This window comes from Syngnathoides biaculeatus, chromosome 19 (genome assembly GCF_019802595.1).
Source record: "Syngnathoides biaculeatus isolate LvHL_M chromosome 19, ASM1980259v1, whole genome shotgun sequence".
In the NCBI taxonomy this organism is placed as follows: domain Eukaryota; kingdom Metazoa; phylum Chordata; class Actinopteri; order Syngnathiformes; family Syngnathidae; genus Syngnathoides; species Syngnathoides biaculeatus.
In genome coordinates this window covers 15,094,350-15,114,885 of record NC_084658.1, presented here as the reverse complement: position 1 = coordinate 15,114,885, position 20,536 = coordinate 15,094,350, and the positions used below count along the sequence as shown (strand labels likewise).

The 20,536-nt window shown below is 45.7% G+C and overlaps 2 protein-coding genes across 8 annotated transcripts; one reads left to right on the top strand and one right to left on the bottom strand.

The window, feature by feature from the left end:
- Window positions 1-239: 239 nt before the first annotated feature.
- Window positions 240-14,442, bottom strand: LOC133492819 (inositol monophosphatase 1-like). 6 transcript variants are annotated; one of them, XM_061805547.1, is made up of 18 exons: window positions 14,150-14,336; window positions 13,980-14,068; window positions 13,640-13,773; window positions 13,448-13,558; window positions 13,280-13,325; window positions 12,699-12,807; window positions 12,498-12,606; window positions 12,269-12,420; window positions 10,507-10,734; window positions 4,426-4,522; window positions 2,680-2,764; window positions 2,377-2,516; window positions 2,199-2,303; window positions 2,033-2,078; window positions 1,851-1,959; window positions 1,660-1,768; window positions 557-708; window positions 240-487 (listed from the first exon to the last, which is right to left on the bottom strand). In XM_061805547.1, exons 2-18 carry the CDS (start codon window positions 14,040-14,042, stop codon window positions 360-362), a joined length of 1,923 nt encoding a protein of 640 aa, XP_061661531.1. In that variant the 5' UTR covers window positions 14,043-14,068; window positions 14,150-14,336; the 3' UTR covers window positions 240-359. The 6 variants fall into 6 exon arrangements, 5 of the variants coding, with proteins under 5 accessions (XP_061661531.1, XP_061661532.1, XP_061661533.1 ...); XM_061805548.1 differs by having other exon boundaries at window positions 13,980-14,044; XM_061805549.1 differs by lacking the exon at window positions 10,507-10,734 and having other exon boundaries at window positions 14,150-14,332.
- A 574-nt stretch (window positions 14,443-15,016) lies between these two features.
- Window positions 15,017-20,344, top strand: LOC133492935 (ADP-ribosyl cyclase/cyclic ADP-ribose hydrolase 1). Of its 2 annotated transcripts, XM_061805795.1 has the most exons (9): window positions 15,017-15,701; window positions 16,163-16,283; window positions 16,686-16,812; window positions 17,314-17,449; window positions 17,539-17,621; window positions 18,597-18,670; window positions 18,806-18,898; window positions 19,762-19,848; window positions 19,919-20,344. In XM_061805795.1, exons 1-9 carry the CDS (start codon window positions 15,677-15,679, stop codon window positions 20,058-20,060), a joined length of 888 nt encoding a protein of 295 aa, XP_061661779.1. In that variant the 5' UTR covers window positions 15,017-15,676; the 3' UTR covers window positions 20,061-20,344. The 2 variants fall into 2 exon arrangements, with proteins under 2 accessions (XP_061661779.1, XP_061661778.1); XM_061805794.1 differs by lacking the exon at window positions 15,017-15,701 and having other exon boundaries at window positions 15,747-16,283.
- The last annotated feature ends 192 nt before the right edge of the window (window positions 20,345-20,536 follow it).

The window sequence follows — 20,536 nt, the reverse complement described above, 5'->3', positions numbered from 1 at the left end:
GAAATTTATTAGTCATCTGGCCCATGTATTTAAAAAAAACGGAAAAAAAAGATTTTTTTTTTTTTAAATCCCTGCTTGAAACGCTAAAATCGAAATTGAGGAACTCGGCTGACGAAAGTTAACTTTTTCAGCACCGTTTTTTTTAATCCAGTAGTGGATTTTGCAATGACGCCATTAATAAAATTGTGTTTTGCCCTTGGGATCGCTCCACTTGAGGAAGAAAAAGAAGAAGCCACTGGTGGTGGTTTGCAGCGTAATTGCTTTATTGTGAGTAAATGTAGATGATACGTGCGTATTTGTCTGTTTGTAAAAAAAAAAAAAAATAAAATAAAATAAAAGCAAGGCGCCCGAGGATCCTCTCACTTCTCGTTGAGCTCGACGTCGTCTCTCTCCACGGGGAATAATTCGATTTCCTTGATGATCCGTGTGGCGATGACGTCGTTGTTTGCCGACAACATTCTCCGGGACATCAAGTCGAAGGGCCCCCCTGCGCAAAAACCGAGCTTCGTCGTGACCCGTTTTTCCAGACCGCCCCGGCGTTCGGAAGCCTACGCACCGTCCACGTCCAGCAGAATCCCGCCGGCTTCTGTCACGATCACCGCCCCCGCCGCGATGTCCCAGCAGTGGATCCCGATCTCGAAGAAGGCCTCCACCGCCCCGCACGCCACCAGGCACATGTTGGTGGCGGCGGTGCCCGAGCCGCGCAGCCTGCGTTGGGGGGAAAATTGCCAGAACTGGACAAAAAAAAAAAAAATCCATCCATCTAGCCCATCCCCTTTTCTTTGCCGCTTATCCTCACGAAGGTCGCGGGGAGTGTTGGAGCCTATTCCAGCTGTCAACAGGCACGAGGCCGAGTACACCCTGAACTGGTCGCCAGCCAATCGCAGGGCACATAGAGGCAAACAGCCAATCGCGCTTCCGATCACAATATTGTGTGTCCGATTAATGTTGCATATTTTTGGGGATGTGGGAGGAAAGTCCACACAGGCGGGCCCGGAAACTGAACCCGGGACCTCAGAACTGTGGGGCCAACGCCGCAGAACAGCAATTTGTTTCCAAATTTAATTAAAAAACCCCAAACTCGCATCAAAGTACCCCAAAAGTCCAAAATGAAAGATGGAAAATTCATGTCATTTTTTTTTGAGTGGGGGTGGGGGGGAGATAAATTGTAAATTAAGCATAAATCAAAATGAAAATGAGAATTCTCAAATAGAAAATGAAATTGATTATCATTAAAAGAAGATAGCACAAATAGACACACAATAGCACATAGTTTTTAAAAATTGTTAATAAAAAATAAAGCGATTTAAACCAACTTGAAATGGCTCCAAAATAGTCACCGTGTCAAAAACTATTTTTGGCCCAACCAGAACCCGAGTGATAATCAATCCTGTTCGAGGATGGTACGCATATTAAACAATTCTGAACTGAGGAAAAGTGGATTTCGTTTTTTTTTTTTTTAAATTAAATTACAATAAATAATAATAACTGCCTAAGCTAAAGTGGCATCAAACAGTCGGAGATGAGCGACAGCGGCCGGCCGGTAATTTTCCACTGCACGGACTCGCTTTTCTTGTGCGCGCTTTCGAGAAAATTCCTGCGTCCTGCGCGTAGTTCCTGCACCTGGCCACGCGAGGGCGGCGGCGAGCGCGTACTCACCCGTGCACGGGGATGCGGAGGATCTTTTGCATGGTGGAGAAGATCTTGGCGACCTTCTCCGGGTTCCTGTCCGTCCCGTGCTCGGAGATGATGAGGGACTTGTGGACGTCTGCCGAGGAAGCGCGGCGGTCGGGGTGTCACCGTTTGCGGGAAGCCGGCGAAAAACCGGAGCAGAACGGCGGGCGGGTTACCTTTCACGTCCGACACCTGGATGGGCTCGTCGTCGCAGAAAGCGCCTTTCCCTCTCCTGGCTTTGTACATCTTGTCCTCCAAGCAGCTGTACACCACGCCGAACTCCAGCTGCCGACACCCTTCGCATGTTTACAACGCACCCCGGCCGCGGGGAGAGTCGGCGTCGGACCCGCGCACTCACCTCCTTTTTAACCGCAAAAGCGATGGACACGGCCACGAACGGGAACCTGCGAGTGGAGGTTTTGCTCCGTCACATCTACAGTTTAGGAACGCGTTGGGACTTTTTTTGGGGTACGCCACATTAATAATACGATATGACCCCCAATACGGTTTGGCCGCCGTCTCACCCGTGGACAAAGTTGGTGGTCCCGTCCACCGGGTCGATGATCCACGTGGGTTTGTCGGTCAGGATGCACGGTTTGCCGTTCGCCACCGACTCCTCGCCGATGAAGCTGCGGCGCAAAGGGGCGAGTCAGACCCGGCGAGGCCGCGGGAGCGGAACCGGGGGCGGGCGGTGGTCGTCACCTGTAAGTGTCGGCGCCAAACTCCTCTTTGAGCGAGTGGATGATGATCTTCTCCACCCGCTCGTCCGTCTTGGTGACGAGGTCCACGGTGGAGCTTTTGGTCATCACCCTGATTTCGCTCTCGCCGGCTTTCCTAATTTCCTGCCCCCCCCCCCCCCCCCCGCAACACAAAAACAGAACACCGACTTGGGCAACGTCATAACAGCAACTATTTCACGACTGCAGCTAACAGTCACACCCCCCCCCCCCCCCCGCTTCCCCTTCCACACCCTTTTTTGGGCAGCCGACCGACTCCCGGACTTACCTCGCCGGCTTTCCTCGCCACTTTGACGGCGAAGTCGTACGCCCTCTGCCAGGGGTCCCCCATCGCCTGCTGCGTTTTTCTTGACCTGCGCACAAACAACGCGACCTTGTTTACGCGCGCTGGTGAGGGAAAAAAAAGGGGGGGGGGGATTTGGGAAGGCCCAGCAAACTTGTACAAAAGCTGCCCGCCAAGCCGAGAACACAAGAGTGACTCATGTAACTAACATCCTGGGGCGGATTCCCTTCCTTTCAAAAAAAAAAAAAAAAAAAAACAAAGCCAGAGCGCGAACATCCGCGATCAGAATTTGACACGGACGGCACCGATCCGCGATCCGACGGCGTACCTGGAGAAGCGACGGCGCGGCGAGAAGAGACGCGCGGCGACGGGCGGCGCGGCGTTTTATGCAAAAGCGGTGGTGAAACGTCTAACGGGAGGGTGGGTCGTGCTGTCAAAAGTAGGAAAAGTACTAGCACCGCCTCGCCTGCTCGCTCGCTCGCTGGCAAACAAAACCCCGAAAAAAAAACAAAAAACAAAACCCACACACGCCCTCCAGGACGGCATGCGAGAACACGATGCCACTTTTTGCTGTCGCAATACACAAGAATGTCGGAACGCCACAGGTCGTGCGAGTCCGGGCGTCAGGGATCGCCTTCGAGCCCCCTCCTCTTTGCGAGAGTCAACGACAGATGTGGCGGGACTGCAAAACACATGGCAGGAGTTCTTGTCCCTGGTGCTCAAAAAGCCAACTTCAAAATAAGCAAAAACAAACCCAGCAAACAAAACAACTTCCTTGCTATGTTGTGCTAATTTAATAACTTTTTGACAGCACAGCAACAAGTCCGCACCGCACCGTCATCCGAGATTTTCCGTATTTGCACCAAAACTGAATAATTAAAACCTATAAACGGAAAAACTGATGTTGGAGCAGTGATGTCTGGTCCTCATTTGAAAAGCGGACCTGGCTAAAACTTTTCCCAGTTGCCAATCAAGAGGCGCGTACACACGTCCTTCTCCCTGGGGGAGTATTTTGATTTCCTTAATGATCCGTTTAGCGCCGATAACCTCATTTTTTGCCGACGCCGTCCTCGGAAATCACCCCTAAAGGGACCGAGAACCCGACAAGGTACACAAAACGCCACAGGTGGTGCTATTGTCGCTAAGTGCGAGCCCCATCCGTCTGTTTTCCATCTTCACCAATCACGAACCAGAAGAGAGTGATTGAAAAAGAAAAAATTGAAAGAAGATGAGAAAAAAAAGGCACATTCCGAATGAAAATAAAAATTTAAATTTTAAATGTGAAAAATGTAAATGAGTCATTTTTGTAAATACAAATGCAAAATAAAATAACTTCAAACTTAATAGTAATAAATATTGAAATAAAAAAACAAATGTCCCATGACTGTCCCGCCCCCGTTTCAAACCCCGCCCCTCGCCCCGCCCACACGCAGCGTGACAACCAAAACGACTTCGCCGGCTACCTCCTCGCCAATTCCACGGCAAAGCGGGTCGCTCGTCACTCGCCGCGTGGGCCTCGCCTTACCCTGCGTCCGTCGCCAGGTGTGTAAACGCCAAACAACAACAACCAAACAGCCGCCAGCCGTGAGATTTTCACCGTCCGTTTGTCGAGCTAAAGAACGCGTTCCAAAAGGCTGCAAGATTGAACGAACGGCCTGGGGTAAACTCCGAGCAAACGAAAGACGGGATGACGTCCGTCCGTGCCTGGCGTCTCGCGACGAGGCGTCTTACCTTCGGAAGGTGCGGGAGACGGCCGGCGCCGAGTCGTGGCGCGCCGCCCGATGCAAATGCGACGTCACGATGCTTAATAAGAGGCTGCTCGGCGGGCCTGTCAATCAAAATTGGAAAATTGGAAAAGTACTCGCCTCATCTAAAAACCAGCGAAAAATTTTCCACTGGCTCATCAGGTTAACTCAGCTCATTTTGGCATGTTTGGGATGCAAATTGCACGTCAATTAAAAACAAATAAAATGCAGCCGAACACGCTTCATTTTCGATGCGATTGCAGCTTACGATCGGAATAAAAGAATATTCCGGGCTAACGCTAACATTAAGATAAAACTTACCGGTAAATATCACTGAGACATTTCCAGCAAGACGCTAGCACAGCGCTAACGTCAGCGCAGCGCTAACAGGGCCGGTAAAAGTCACATCCTCGGCGCATATATTCCACCGGTCTCATTTTTACCTTTTCCGCTCGAGTGCGCCCTCGCGGCCGTTAGCAAAAATCCACAAATTAGCCGCATCACCGCATAAACCGCAGGGGTTGAAAGCGTGTGGAAAAAAATTCGCGGCTCGTAGGCCGGAAATCACGGTATGTTTTTTTTTTATTTCACGTAGTATTTTAGCATCTCACGCTTAGGCTAGCTTAGCATGTACAATTGTTGTTACGTTAGCTTAGCCTAGACAACAGGTGAACTTTTTTTTGTTGTTGTTTTTGTTGCATGCTAGCATGTTAACTGTTGGGCAGGGTTAGCATGTTTCGTTACGCGATAGTAAACGAGCTGAAATAAAAATTCCGCTTTGTCACTTGTGTGCGGCTTTGAGCGCACAGTCTCCTTTCTTCCCACCTCTTTGTTTTGTTTTTTTTTTTTTTTGTATGTGTTCTCCGTAAACAAAGCAAAAGAGGAACCAGGCAAACGTTCGGCGGAAAGACTTCCGAGGTGTCGTTTTTGTTTGTTGTGCCGAGTTCGGGATGGTTGCTAGGCGCGCAACGCTCAGTTGTCAGTGCCAAATTGTCGACGATTGTCCTGTTCCGCCAGCGGAACTCTCCTGATTGTTCGAATGAGCAACCGGGAAGAATTTCTAGAAAGTTTTTGCGGCGGTAATAGGCCGGGCTAAACAAATACATCAGTCCCGCTGTCCCGCTATGAATAATTGATAGGCAATGATGGATGATTTGGACGCCGGCCTCCCGGGATTCGCAGCTGTAATTGAGGCCGAGACGTCGGTCAAGGTCGGCTCTTGAGAGATGAGCGGGCCTGGTACCCCCCCCGCGTTGATTGAGGCACAACGAAATATATTATTTAACGCGCAGCTGGTGTGTTAGCGTTGGCGCAGGGCTGAGCTAACATGCGCCATTTTTAAAATGTACTTTCAGGTGCTTCTAAATGAGGATAAACTTAAGAGTTTGACCATATACCAGGTTGAGCTGACAAGGTTAATGATTGGATAGCTTAGCTTTGTGCAAACCGCTGCGCTAACAGACGCACCCCTCAAATGTTCAACAACTTTCTTGTGACGGGCTAATAAAGTGCATTTTATGTCATAATTACGCTTGTTAAAATGGAGCTGACAATAGCTAATTTAGGCTAAATATTAGCATTATTTCACATGCACAAAGTGAAGAATTTTACTTTGTTTAGTGTTACGGAGTTTGGCAAAGATTTGCTCGATGATGTTAAATCATTTTTGTTACAATAACTTTGTGAACCATGTTACAGATATTTAGTGTAAACTTTAAGCTGTATTACACGTTAGCATGGCTGACCCTGTTTACAAACAAATGTTCGGAAGGCAAAGGAATTAAATGAACACATTTTGAAAATAATTTGGCAAGTATGCCGAGAATTAGCATATTCGGCGTCGCTTAGCTCCTTCATTTGAAAGCGAACGGCGAGCGGCCTCGTGGGAGCAAGCAGTTAAAGAAAAGTTCCTGCGATTGAAGCGCATCCGCGACGGCGTTCAACGGGCTGGCATTTCGTCTGGAAGCGTAACAATGGCGCGCGCTTCCTGACGAGGCCGCACAGGAACACCCGATAAAATGTTTCTTTTCATGTCAAACTCCCACGTGTTCATCTGGAATAAAATTGAAGATGACGCTCCAGTTTGGTTGACGACTAAGCTAGTTTAGCGTTTAGTTTGTGCGTGCTCGACATTTTTTTGTTGCGACGCCGCAGCAAATTAATTTGCATGTTTAATGAACATTTTGTGTCACAGTAGCTTATCAAATTTACCATTAGACTAAATTTAGCTTGTTCGCTGAGCTTTATTATTATTATTTTTTTAATGCTCTGATAGCTTAGCAAACTTAACTTTTATAAGAGTTTAACATGTTGAATGAGTAACTGTACTACAGTAACTGTTTGGATGGATAAAACATTTTTTGTCAGATTTTAGTAAATTATGTGAACGTTCAGGCTAGTTCAGTGAGTTGAATGAACATTTGTCTGTGTGAATTAACCGTGAGGTTATCTTAGCACGTTTACTGGACAAAATGTGTGACGATAGTCTGAAATTGCGCTAACTGCGAAACTAGCTTAGTGACCATTTTGATTCAGCTGTAGTAGCCAATTAACTGTTATGCTAGTTTGGCAGGTTTAGTGAGCATTTCTGAACTGGATATATTGAGCTACTGTAGCTCTTGGGCAAATTTGGAATACTAAGTGAGCATTTCTGTCCGGATAACCGGGCAAACGAAATTAACTTTTAAGCTAGCATGGTTAACAGTTTTTGTTGGGATACCTACAAAAACTAAGTTCGCCGTTAGCAATGTTTACTATTGATTATTCAACTATATTCAACCTAGCAAAGGATGTTCAGCCGCCGCAATCGCCGACGCTGGCGTTCTCTTTGTTTGACCGCTGAGCGAAGCAGCTAAGCGCCTATAGCGGAGGGTTTCCAGGAGCGGAAAAGTACCAGCGCCTCGCGGCAAGTCTTTCCAAGCAAAACATGCAACGACACGAAGGCTCGGCGCAGGCGCTTGCCAGGAGGCTTCGAGAATGAGGGGCCACGCCCCGCTAATCGCTGCAAAACGCACGTTTTGCGTTCACACAGTTATGCAAGGCGTTTGGTGCATCCACGCTACGACAAAACGTTGACAACAGCCGTCAATGTGGTATTCGATGACACCGCTTGCACCTTGGCAGACGACTTGAGCTTTAGAATCTTACAAGGTGACCTATTAAAGCGGCTAGTAAATATTCAATATTGACTAATTGGGGGTGGGGTGGGGGTATTAGTTTTGATCATTAAAATTACAGCTATGTGGCGCAGTCACGACGCCGCTTCTTAATGTCTTTATTTCCATGCCCGGAACATGATTTGGAACAAAGAGTGCACAATGTAAAGTGATGATGATGACTCATTTTGTGGTGTGGACAGTTTGCATGTCGTAAAAATCGGCAAAAATGACTTTAAAAAAAAAAAAAACAAAACAAAAAAAAAAACCTGACAATATGTAATTGTGAAGATTTTGAAGTTAAGCAAGGCGGCTACAGTAGAAAAGATGAAATCAATGATCAAAATAGTTGATTACCGTGCACCTGGTTATACCATTTGGTACATACATACGCCGCGGCTGTGTAAAAGCCGCAAGCGCCTACATTGAAACGAGATATTTACAAAAAAAAATGTACATGGTAATGCTAACGCTAGCTCCACGCTAGCGCAAATGCTAGGGCCGTGCTAACAAGGGCGGTTAAAAATACAACCTACTGGTAAAAAATCACTGAGACACGGCAGTAACATGCTAGCGCAGCGCTAAATGGGCCGGACTGGTAAAAGTCACTTCCTCGGCACATGTATTCCACCGGTCTCACTCTTACCTTTTCCGCTAATGCGCCCCCCTTGCGGCCGTTAGAAAAAAAAAATGCACAAATTAGCCGCATTACCGCAGGGGTTGACAACGTGTGAAAAAAGTCGCGGCTTGGAGGCCGCAAAAGGACGGCATTTTGCTAATTGATCAGCTGTGAGTTGTCAACATACTCGCGTTGGCAGCCAGCAGCTAGCTTGGCGTCGCTTGATGATAAAGCGGCGAGGTCAAAGAGTGCAGAGCCTCAGGCTTCTTCTTCTTCTTCTTTTTTTTTTTTTTTTAAGGGTTAGGTTTGTGCCCCATGTTTTGTTTTCTCCTCCGCCGCATCGAGTTACAAACGGGTCATCGGTCTTTCGATTGGCAAACGAGACGGGTAAGAATAAACGGCGAGGCCTTTATTTACAACTGGCGCACAGTACACATTGAAAAGAGTGTTTAACGTGCCGTGGGATAAGTGCCAATACCCGGAGTGCCACGCAAGAATAGGGAACGCCAATAATTGGCAGCGTGGGCGAGGCCACAATCTGAGGAAGTCATTAAAACGCTTCATCGCAGGATGGGATACATACAAGATAAAAACGCCGTGTAGCACTCTTAACAATGATCATTTCAGCCTTTAAACAGAAAAAAAAAACAAAAAAAAAACCGCATTTTTTTAACACTGTCAACGTATGTGAACAGGAAATCATTTACGAGTAATAATGGAATGAAAGCAAACATTTTTATAATTTAAGCCTTAAAAGTGAGTTTTTTAACTTTTTGTATATTCACATGAAGGCAATCGATCAGTCGGACCCCTTGTAAAATTCATTTTAACAATTCAAGAACAAAAATGGATTTCGTCATGTATTTCGGATAGCGTCGGGCAAACTTTTTTTTTTTTTTTTTTAAATGGACGGGTATTAATACGCCCTGCAATCGGCTTGCAACCAGTTCAGGGTGTACCCCGCCTCCTGCCCGTTGACAGCTGAGATGGCACTCCCTGCGCCCCTCGTGAGGATAAGCGGCTAAGAAAAATGAATGGATGGATGGATGGGTATTAATACTAGTCATGTAAAATGGCAAATTTCAATCAAATAATGAATTTTCAAGAGTATTGATCATTTTCTTAAATGTCAGAACAATTAAAAATGGTTTTAATTACCATAATTGGCGGCCTGCAGACCGCACCTGGTTATAAGCCTCACCCAGTACATAACATACTGGTAAAAATCGCCGAGACGCGGCAGTAACACGCTAGCGCAGGGTTAACGGGGCCGGACCGGTAAAAGTCACTTCCTCGGCACATATATTCCACCGGTCTCACTCTTACCTTTTTCTCCCCCGCTAGAGCGCCCATTTGCGACCGTTAGGGAAAAAAAAAAAAAAAGCACAAATTAGCCGCATCACCGCCTAAACCGCGGGGTTGAAAGCGTGTGAAAAAAGTCGCGGGTCAGAGGCCTGAAATTACAGTATTTACAATAAAAATCAAGATATATAATATAATTTAGATGGGGGGGGGGGGAATGATGACTAAATGCATCAATTATCATGCTGACTCATCATGCAAATGCTCCGTGGGCCAGATTTGCCCACCCCTGATCAAAGCTATTCAAGACTTCCCCTGAATGAATGAATGAATGAACTCCGCAGGTACAAGACGATGACGCGGGCGCCAACTTCCAATGTAACGATTACATAACACGCCGCCCTGCATTCCGACCAGCTGACAACTTTCGGGAATCAAACAACCGAGTAAGTCTTTGGAATGAAGATACGATCGAGTCCTAAACGGGCGGAGGCGGTTCAGCCGCAATGCGGCGCGGATGACGTCATGAAAATATTTAACCGACCCCGCCCCGCCAAAAAAAACGCCGCTAGATTTAGTTTTGGAAAAATTGTCACCAAACAGGGAGAAAAAAAGTTGCTCAATAGCGCGACAAAGCCGCAAAAGTTGGCATCGTCGTCGTCACGGTGACGACCCAGCCGAGTGATTTCCCACCTCGGGGATATTCGGCGTGTTGCAACTCGTCGTCCTCGGCGAATGTTGGAAAGCTTTTCATGAGGCGTTTAAAATCATCTTTTGTCGATTCTTCATTTTTGCGATTGACAAACTTTCTTTTTTTTTTTTTTTTAGGACGGTGCCTTAAAACTTTCGCAGCCTCCCCTGGGTGTCCCGATACTTTTGTCCACATTTCCACACAAGCGATGATATCAAGCGTCCCCGCCGATAAAACACGAACATTTTTAAAAAAAAAAAAAACCATGCCAAATTCAAAAAGAGCGACTGGCGGACTAACCTAACTCCTCGGGGTGTACGCGCCGCGTTTCGCCTCCGACGCCAAACTTTGGACTCGTTAGGCGCGGGAAAGCGTTATTTTTTTTTTTTTTGGTGTTCTTCCTGTTTACGAGCCATCTGCGTCGTCCCTGCCAACGTGGACGTGCGTGATGTGCCCGGCGAAGGCGCTCGGCCACCGTTTTGCTGCTGGCCGCGATCAGACGGCGGGACATCAAATCGAATGGCCCACCTGGACGAGAGAGAGAGAGAGAGAGAGAGAGAGAGGTTGGAAAGCGCCATGTCAGCTATTTGTGTGTGTGTGTGTGTGTGTGGGGGGGGGGGTGTTCAGTAGTTGTCAGTGCGTCTTTGGCAGCCAGTATGGAAGGGACACAGTCAGGGTGGTTCCATAAGATAACCCAGGTAAAAATAAATCAATATATTATCGAATCATTATTATGATTATTATACAGGTAAAAGAGCTTAACAGCGAACGAGCCTGCGAGGTCGAAATGCCACTGCTAAGTTTTCCCGTCATGCGGGTCAGTAAGAAATAAAACGTTGCATAATTTCATTGAAGAAAAAAAAAAAATAGAATTTGGAAAGCCCCCACTGGAAAATTACAGATAATAAATTTAGAATCACTGCAATGGAAAGGGGGGTGGGGGCGACAATACAGTAGTACAAAAAAAAATGCTTATGTGGTCTTTTTTTTAATTACTATGAGTTATTTTTATTGTTTTTTAGAAAAACAAATATTTTTAAGTCATATTTTTTAAGAAAATTTTTTCCTTTCATATTTTAAAAGAAATAGCAATATTTACAGAAAAAAAAATCATTTTTAAGGGAAAACACCTATTGAGAATCTTATATTTTAGCTCAAAAAATCTTTAGGTCATATTTTCAAATAAATCTGTATTGTAAAAAGGGTAACATTTTCCTTTACTTAAAAAAAAAATCATATTTTTCAATATGTAATACATATTTTACAAGGTTTTTTCCTCAATTAATAAAAACTATTTTTCCTTTAAAAAAAAAAATTCCCTCAAAAGAGGAAATATTCTGTAATGATGTCATTCTTGTCATATCATTTTTTCTTTCCAGTTGAAACGTCCAATTTCAATTTGCAATGACATCATTGCAGATGGTGGCACGGTGGGTCAGCTGGTAAAGCGTTGGCCTCACAGTTACGAGGACCCGGGTCTGTTCCCGGCCCCGCCTATGTGGAGCTCGCATGGCCTCCCCCGTGCCTGCGTGGCTTTTCTCCGGGCACTTCGCTTTCCCCCCGACATCCCAAAAACGTGCAACATTAATCGGACACTCTAAATTGTCCCTCGGTCTGATTGTGAGTGCAACTGTTTGTCTCGGTGTGCCCTGCGATAGGCTGGCGACCAGTTCAGAGCGTACCCCGCCTCCCTCCCTGTTGACAGCTGGGATAGGCTCCTGCACTCCCCGCGACCCTTGTGAGGGTAAGCGGCAAAGGAAATGGATGGATGGATAATTGCAGACAACGTGGCAGTCGCCGAATTGTCACGAGCCGGCAATGACACGAACGAGCGTCGCCGTCAGGAAGGCCCCCCCCCCACCCACCCACCTTCGACATCTCGGACGTTGTTTTGAGTGGCGCAACAACGCAGGAAGTGAAGGTTAGCAAGCATCGTGGAGCGGATGCCTGAAATATTTCACCACCTCGCAACTTCCCGTTTCGGAAATTGTACTTTGCGGACGTTTCGGTACCACGCGGCGACAGGATCTCGCCTGATACATTTGACGGCCCCTCCCCTCACCTGTTATGTCAGCGACGACTCCGCCGGCCTCCGTGACCACCGCCGCCCCGCCGGCCATGTCCCAGCAGTGGATGCCCGCGTGGTAGTACGCGTCGGCCGCGCCGCTCGCCACCAGGCACATGTTGACGGCGGCGCTGCCCGGCGAGCGGATTCTGCGGGCGGACCAGTCGTGCTTTCGACTCGCGCGCTTGGCGCTCCGGAAGCGGGGGGGGGGGGGGGGGGTAATTACCCGTGCACGGGGATGGTCAAGATCCTCCTGAGGTCCGCCATCATGGCGTCCAACCGCCGCGGCTCCTTTTCGAAGCCCACCTCGGTCAGCACCAGGCACTGGCTGAGATCTGCCGCAGGGCAACAAAACAGACGCCGCTGAGGTAGCTTGCCGGTGTGAGGGCGCCCCCTGCTGGCCAGAAGCGGACACGCCGGCCTTCACCTTCCCGCCCGGAGACCTTGATGGGGACCCCGTTGCAGAAGGCGCCCCGGCCTCTGCGCGCCGTGTACATTTTGTCCTCGATGCAACTGTACACCACGCCGAATTCTATCTGAGGAAGACAACGTGCGTCTTGAGCTACGGGAAAAACGTTCCCGAGGGAAATTATGATGCATATTTCGGCGAATTAATACATTAAAGCAGGGGCGTCAAACTCATTTTTGTCGCGGGCCACATTGTAGTTACAGTTTCCCCTCAGAGGGCCGTTATGAATGTGAAACTTTAAAATCTTTCACATCATAATCACAAATGAAATTTATGAGCGAGTTTTGTAATAACAAATCAAGGGTAATGGGTTTTTGAACTATTCCTGTTGCTTGGGCACAGAATATTGCTTGCAATATCTCATTGTAATCATTTAGGATATGACGATGTGAACTCCAGTACAGATTTTATTTTATTTTAAGTCGATTCTCATAATTTCCCACATAAAATCATGCGGCGGGCCAGATTCGGGCCCCGGGCCTGAAGTTTGACACCTGCGCATTGCAGTGTCAGCGATCTGACTCGCAACCGTACCGCACCTGTTTCTTCACGGTGAAGCCGATGGATACGCACACAAAAGGGAACCTAAAAACACACACAAAAATGAATCATTTCAAGCCGCCGAGGATTCTGTTCAAAGGTCGTCGCCTAATTAGACGCCCAATTAAAAAGCGAAAAAAAATAGACAAAACAAAGCCCAAGGGTACCCGTGGACGAAGTTGGTGGTGCCGTCGATGGGGTCGATGATCCAAGTGGGGTCGTCGGTCAGGACGCTCGGGGCCCCCGCCGCCGCCGCCGCCGACTCCTCGCCGATGAAGCTTTGAGAGGGGCGACAAAATGGATCCACAACTTTGGCGGGCAAAATGGCTTCCGCCTGATGTGGGGGTTGCGGAGCGTACCTGTGCGTGGGGAACTTTGCCTTGACGGCGGATATAATTTGCCGCTCCACCCGCTGGTCCGTCTCGGTCACCAGGTCCACTTGTGAGCTTTTGTGCGTGACGGCGATTTCGCCCTTGAGGGCCTCGCGGATGACCTGCGGGAGGGGGTCAGACAAGGCCACACAAAATGAGCCTGAACAATTTTTCGTGTTGATTGGTGCGACAGATTATTGCAGGGGCCATTTTTTTTTTTAAATTAACATAGATAATATTATAGCATAGATATTTTTGGCCCACTTGGATGTAATACTCTACATAAATGTCCACTTTCAGGCCAAAAGGAAGCATTTGTTCGACGTACCTTGCCGGCTTGCGTGGCCACCTCCACGCAGTGCTCCATACACTCACGCCACGGATCGCTCATCGCTGTAAATGGTCACGAAAATTTTCCTGAATGACACGCAGACAAAAACCAGCTGCGATAAAATGAATGCAGTGAGCGGGGGAGGAAAACGAGAGGCGCACACAAACCTGTCACGTTACAATTTCCGCACCGCCGAACGTCAACGCAATAAATATTGGCGTGTTTAATGGGCCCCTCTTTACTTCAACTATAATTTGTCCCTTCTTTTTTTAAAGGTACATCAAAGTGTTAGCCCTTCACCTCAGATTAGCCGCAAAAAAAGTCATTTGGCTACAACTTCCGCAGTTTTCCCTGTGCGTGCTCCAATTGGTCAAATTGGATCATGTCACATCCATTTGTTTTTTTTTTTTTAATTAGCTAGAAGTACAACATTTCTTTTTTGACGCTTTCAATAATCGTTATTAATCGTCGTTATAAAGCAGACACTTAAACGTTTTTTTAAACATCAGCATGGTTACAGATATGAAATAAATGAAGAGTTTCACTCCAGTCGCTAGCGAGCCAATTCGAAGCTATGATTTGTCATCACGTATCACCTGATCTCAATTCTACGTGTTCATTGGCTTAGAGTGCGTTCAACTTCTTGGAGTTGGTCTCTCGTGATTATTTGTATAACACATTGAGGTCAGATTAGATTTATTAAAAAGTCATCATCTGATTCTTACGATTTTATAAATGACTATGTAATATATTATTTGGAGTCCTTTTACTCTCAAACCTACTTCTGCCAAACGTTCAAATTGGTCAGTACGTGTCACATGAGTTTGATTACATATTTTCACTGAAAGCAAAAACGTCTTATTTGAACACAAATATCAAACGTCATGACAGTTACAAAATCATTAAAAGCATAAATTAATAAAAGACTGAAGAAAATATCGTTACATTTGCATTCACGATGAAGAAAATGGATGGACGAGAGCAGGTAATGCTTTTTCTGTCCGCAAGGTGGCAGCAAAACCCGTTTGTGTGGATGTGTCCTTGTACAGCTTTTTTAAAAAAAAAAAAAATGTATTTGTGCAGTACATCCGTCCAGTGGTTAGAAAAAATGAAACGCTGTATTTCAGGAAATCACCCCCACACACAAACACCCATTGATCCGAGGTTTTTAATAGCAACTTGGTTTCCACAAACTAACACGTAGTTTTTGTTTTCTTCTGAACGCTTCCGGCTCTTTCTGTGACGTTATTTATTATTTTTATATAAAAGGCCCAACTTGTCCGATAAGAGGAATTATTATTTTCTTTCTCCAAATCTTTTCCTGTCAAACGCACAGCCCGGCCGTTGTGTCGGCAAATGTTTCACGCCGCTTTCATCGGCGTCACGAGGGGCCGCGATTTGGGAGTGCGGAAAAACATTTGGGTTTTGTTTTTGTTTTTGTTTTTGTTTTTTTCCCCCCGTTCTGCAATGATCCGAAAGGAGGGCGTGACCTTTTGGGGCATCGCCACGGCGACGGCAGTGGGGGGGGAATCACGGCGGGTCATGTGCTTTTCGCGCTCATTGAATTAGCGTTCGGCTCGAGGATTGCGCATTGTGAGGATCGGGCTCGGGGGAGGCTGACGTCGCTCCGCGGGCTTTCTATCTAAAAGCATAAAAACCGTAAGGTTACCGTGGCGATCAAGACCAGAACCGTCATGGGAATAAAAAGCGTCACAGCATGTAAGTTTTATTATTATTACACTAACATCACAATACCCCGATTAGCTCATTGGGTTACCTCACTTTTCCGTAACGTGTGCAAGTATTTTTCCCATTTTTTTTCCCCCCACTCACCGAAAATGGGGACGCGACCGATGCCCGTCGAATTCGAGCGCCAAATCACCGAAAGACGTGCTTTGGTCACGTGCGCCTCGAGACGCGAGTAATTGAAATCATATTTCGCCGTTAAACTGAACGGAAAGGGCAGGTGTGAGTGTCTGTCTACATGTGTTGCCGCACCGCATGATTTCTACCTCAAGGTACCGCTGTGTAATGACAAAGTTATAACGCCACCCGAGGGCGGTTAAATAAATCCCAAGTTGCCGAAAAGATGGGAGAAGCGGCGGGACTGGCAAAAAGACAAAATCCTGTAAGACTCAACTTGTGGGTGTGTGTGTGTGGGGTGGGGGGGGTTCCAACAGTTTTCCTGGTGGTCAGCATGTGCGGGGGCCCCCTGCGAGCGCTGGGCACGACCGCCAACATCAAGCACATCGCCATGGGCAGATGCTTCGATTACATCACGCTCGTCAACCCCAGCGTGTGGTAAGCGCAACTCTGTCGTCACGCGGTGTAGTATTTGTGAGTTGGATGCGTGCATTTAAAAAGGATGGAAACCCAGAAGGGGGTGTTGGGGTGGGGGTGGGGGGACGTGTTGTAGGTCTGATGTACCGTGAATGGGAACGCGGTCTTCGGAGTAAAGAATTCAACAGTATTGGTCATCATTCTGTGGCAAACTCAGGGCGCCGCCATTTTAGGCAATGTCGCCCTCTGCTGGCGATCGAAATTAGCATCCAGACTAGCCGCGGGCTGGTTTCAGAATACAGTTACTGTGGTTAGCTGAAACACACGTCGGGGAATTTATTTGCGTGAATTGCAGGTTGTACTGTGCGCGATATTGCGGATGCCCGCGCGCTAAGGCGCTAACGGCGGCGCTGTGTGCCGCAGGTACGACTGCGAGGAGATCTGGCGAGCGTTCGAGGAGGCGGTGGTGGGACAGGCTTCGTGCGACGTGGCCGCCGAGCAGTACCGCCGCATGTTCCAAGCCATGCCGCAAACGTGGGCCTGCGACCGGGTAACCGTCGCCGACCGTCTCCGCTAACGGTTGCTAGGAACTGGCTAAGTGCAAATACTTTTTTTCCCCCTGGACTTAACCTGTGTATTTCGTTTTCTAAAGTCTTTTCACTTTTGAAAACAGATCTCTTACTTTGTCAGAATGAGTTGAGGCATTTCATTTGGATAAAAGTAGCGCTTTGCTGCCATCATGCGGCACGGTAGTTCCGAGGAACTCATTTGGAGTTGCGGAGTGTAGATTTTGCCAAAAAATAGTGTTTTGAATTTCGTGAAAACTTTGTCTCAAGGAACTGCTGTATGTTGAAGTGAGTTGAGGAGTTTCAGTGCAACCAAATTAGTGCTTTGCCGCCGTCATGTGGCGTCTTTGGATGATTCTCGAGGTTTTCCGCCAAGCAGATTTTTGCCACAAGCGGCAGGTCTCGGTCCACATCCGCCGGGAATGGTTGACAATATGTAATTGAGAACTTCTGAGTATTAAATATGACTCCTGTTCCGGAATCAGTTCCTGTTTTGGAGCAAGACCAAGAGGCTGATACAGGACTACACGGCCGTGGCGCGTCACTTCCGGACGCTGGAGGACACGCTGGTGGGGTTCATGTTCAACGACCTGGTCTGGTGCGGCCGACAGGAAGACGCGGGTACGCGCCGCTTCCTGTCTGGCGCCGGCAAGGCGACCAATCGCGGGGCGCGGCGCGGCGAGGCGAGCTGACCTGCGATGCTTTTTCAGATTTCGATTTCCGCTCCTGCCCCAAATGGTCGGCGTGTTTGAATCATCCCGTCCACTCCTTGTGGAGGCAAGCGTCCAAAAACGTGAGTGGACATATTCATATTCATATCTACATATTCTGTCCCTATCTTAAATTTAATTTTTTCCCCCTTTTTTTATTCCTATCCTTTGAAAAGAAGTTTCCGTTGTTAGGTTTCTTGAAATAAAAAAATTAAAAAGTCAAAATAATTTTCAATTTTTTTTCCAAGAAACTGGCTTCAGAATTTATATAAGTATCTTTTGAGGAAAATAGTAATAATATTGTTTAAAAAAATAGTTTTTTAAAAAAAAAAAAGAAACAAAGAAAAGAGTCCAAGTCTTGCACAAGTGATCAGAATTAAAATTTAAAAAAAATATTTTGTGGAGGGGGTGATTTGTTTTTTCATTTTTTTAAAGATGTAAAATCACAAGAATAAAGTTCTATATTTTTCTTTTTTTTTGTGAAAAAAGGAATAAATTGTTGTAAAATGTTTTCATAATCTGACGAGAATGAAGTTGTAACATGAGACCATTTCTTTCCAAGAGGAAAGAAATGAATTGCAAGAGAATAAAGGGATGCACTATATTTTTGATTTGAGCAAATTCTTGTAATACAGAAACAATTTTTTTTTTTGTACTTTCTCAAGAAGAGATCGAGATTCTGCAAGCGTGACGTTTTGATCTCTTCCAATAACTGCAATCTTGAGAAAAGAAACTTGTTGATTCATTTTTTTTAAGCGTCATAGTCATCAGATGACAATAAAATCTGATTTTCCAGTGGAATTTTTTTTTTTTTTTCCGCAGATTTTAATTTTGGAGAAATCGTTGTAATTTCACCCAAAAAAAAAAAAAGTCCTCATTTTGCAAAAGTCTAGAAACCACGGCAACTTGGTCGGTTATTTTGTCGGAAATGAAAACATATTTGGAGTCCAGATTGGGCTGAGAATCGGATTTGGGAAAATGCGACGACTTCTACTTGATCAATATCATATCTTTTTTTTTTTTTTTTTTTTTTTGTGCCCCACCCCCAACCCGAGCAGTTCGCCGAGCTGGCCTGCGGCAACATCACCGTGCTGCTCAACGGCTCCATCGAGTCGGCTTTCAACAGGAACAGGTCCGTTCCATTCAATCCCCGGCCCGTCAAACGTTGACTATGATTGTTTTTGAAAATGTAATTTCATTTTTTTTTTTCCTCTCTCTCTCTCTCTCTCTCTCTCTCTCTCTCTCTCTCTCTCTGTGTTCCCCGCAGCATGTTCGGAAGCGTGGAGCTGGACAATCTGAACCCGCGACGGGTGAACTTCGTCAACATTAAAGTGGTGACGAACGTGGAGGGCCCGTTCGTGTGAGGAATTTGAAATCGTATCGCAGGGGATCAGTTCCCGACATTTCACATTTGCCGACAGAATTCCGATTCATGAGGACAGATTACAAATATTTTTGGGGGGTTTTTTAATCACTTATGTAAATGCGTATTTTTGCTCTGAAAATTTTACCAGCATTTTATTTTCATGTGAAGTGTGTGTGTTACATTTTTACAATGCATTTCGAGTCATCTTGAAATTTCACCTGCCAAAAATTAACATTTTTTAAAAAATAGATAAAAATGCTTTTTAAAAAGCAAAAATTCAAATTAATTTTTTAAAAATACTTTTTAACATTTTTGTTTGTTTTTGTTAACTTTTAGTGTTTCCCGTGTTTTATTTACCCTTTTCCAAACATATCTCAAAAATAAATTGCGCATTTTTAAAGTTTTTATAATTCAAATGATTTACCATAATAATATTTATCCTCACAAGGATCACAGGGAGTGCTGGAGCCTATTTCTATTTTATACATATATAGAAATAAAAAAAGTTATAAAGTTCAATATTTTATATATATATATATATATATATATATATATATATATACTATAATTATAATTACATATACATATATATACATATATACACACACACACACACACAGACACACACACACACATATATATATATACACATATATATACGCGCACACACACATATATATATCTACACACATATATATATATATATATATATATATATATATATATATATATAATATTGAACTTAGTTTTTTATGTAATTGAAAGTCTTGACATTTAATCCCCTTAATTCTGCAAATGTGGAAGGAAGATTTACGTTCCCGGATTAAAAGACTCTCCTTGTGGTTTTCGGTCCACAGAGAATCCTGCAGCGAGGGTTCCGTCGCGGACTTGATCCGAATCCTGCAGTCTCGAGGATTCCGCTGGACGTGCTCGGACAACGACCAGTAAGCGAGCGTTTCAGGCGAGTCGCCATTTTTCCCGTCATTTTCGTGATTTTGCAAACTGCGTCGGCAGGATCCTGATGACCCTGCAGTGCCTCCGGAAACCGGAACACCCGTCGTGCCGGCCCTGCGCGGACAGCCTGTCAGCCGGAAGGTCCGCGGTCCGGCTGGCGGATTTCGGCGCCGCAAAGACAAATGCCGTGTCAGAAAAATGACGAGAATAATATGAATTTCTTTTTAAGCAGAAGAATCGAGTTGTACGCTTGTAAGGATTGCGTCAAATCCGTTTTTTCTTTCTTCAAGAATGAGTTCCACTCTTCTGACGTTGCAGCGCTTCCCCGCATGTTCACAAGATGCCTCAGAAAAGTAGTGCTTTGGCGCCATCTTGTGGCGCGTCGGTGCCAAGGAGCTGGCGTGAGATGGGCCAATAACAGATTCGTCCTTTGGCGCCATCTTGTGGCATCCACAAGCAATTGTAAAAAAAAAAAAAAAAAAATGTATTTATTTATTTATTTATTTATTTTGGGGGTATTCATAGCTGGCCTCGGGCTAGTCACCGTATATAACTACTTTTTTCTCAAGATATATATATTTTTCGATTGTTGTAACCTTGAAAAAATAAAGTCAAGACTTTTTTTTCCACTAGAAGTTTAACATTTAATAATTTTTAAATATTTTTTTCCCAAGACGA

What these genes read in the sequence shown, in the direction of transcription:
- LOC133492819 (XM_061805547.1), bottom strand. Translation starts at nt 14,042, where the DNA reads ATGAGCGATCCGTGGCGTGAGTGTATGGAGCACTGCGTGGAGGTGGCC. An exon ending in TTGACCATCCCCGTGCACGG is followed by an intron (nt 12,421 to 12,497) that starts GTAATTACCCCC and finishes GTCCGCCCGCAG; the next exon opens with AATCCGCTCGCCGGGCAGCG. An exon ending in CTCCGCATCCCCGTGCACGG is followed by an intron (nt 709 to 1,659) that starts GTGAGTACGCGC and finishes CCCCCAACGCAG; the next exon opens with GCTGCGCGGCTCGGGCACCG.
- LOC133492935 (XM_061805794.1), top strand. Translation starts at nt 16,072, where the DNA reads ATGGGAGAAGCGGCGGGACTGGCAAAAAGACAAAATCCTGTAAGACTC. An exon ending in CGGCCGACAGGAAGACGCGG is followed by an intron (nt 17,450 to 17,538) that starts GTACGCGCCGCT and finishes ATGCTTTTTCAG; the next exon opens with ATTTCGATTTCCGCTCCTGC. An exon ending in AACGTGGAGGGCCCGTTCGT is followed by an intron (nt 18,899 to 19,761) that starts GTGAGGAATTTG and finishes TTCGGTCCACAG; the next exon opens with AGAATCCTGCAGCGAGGGTT.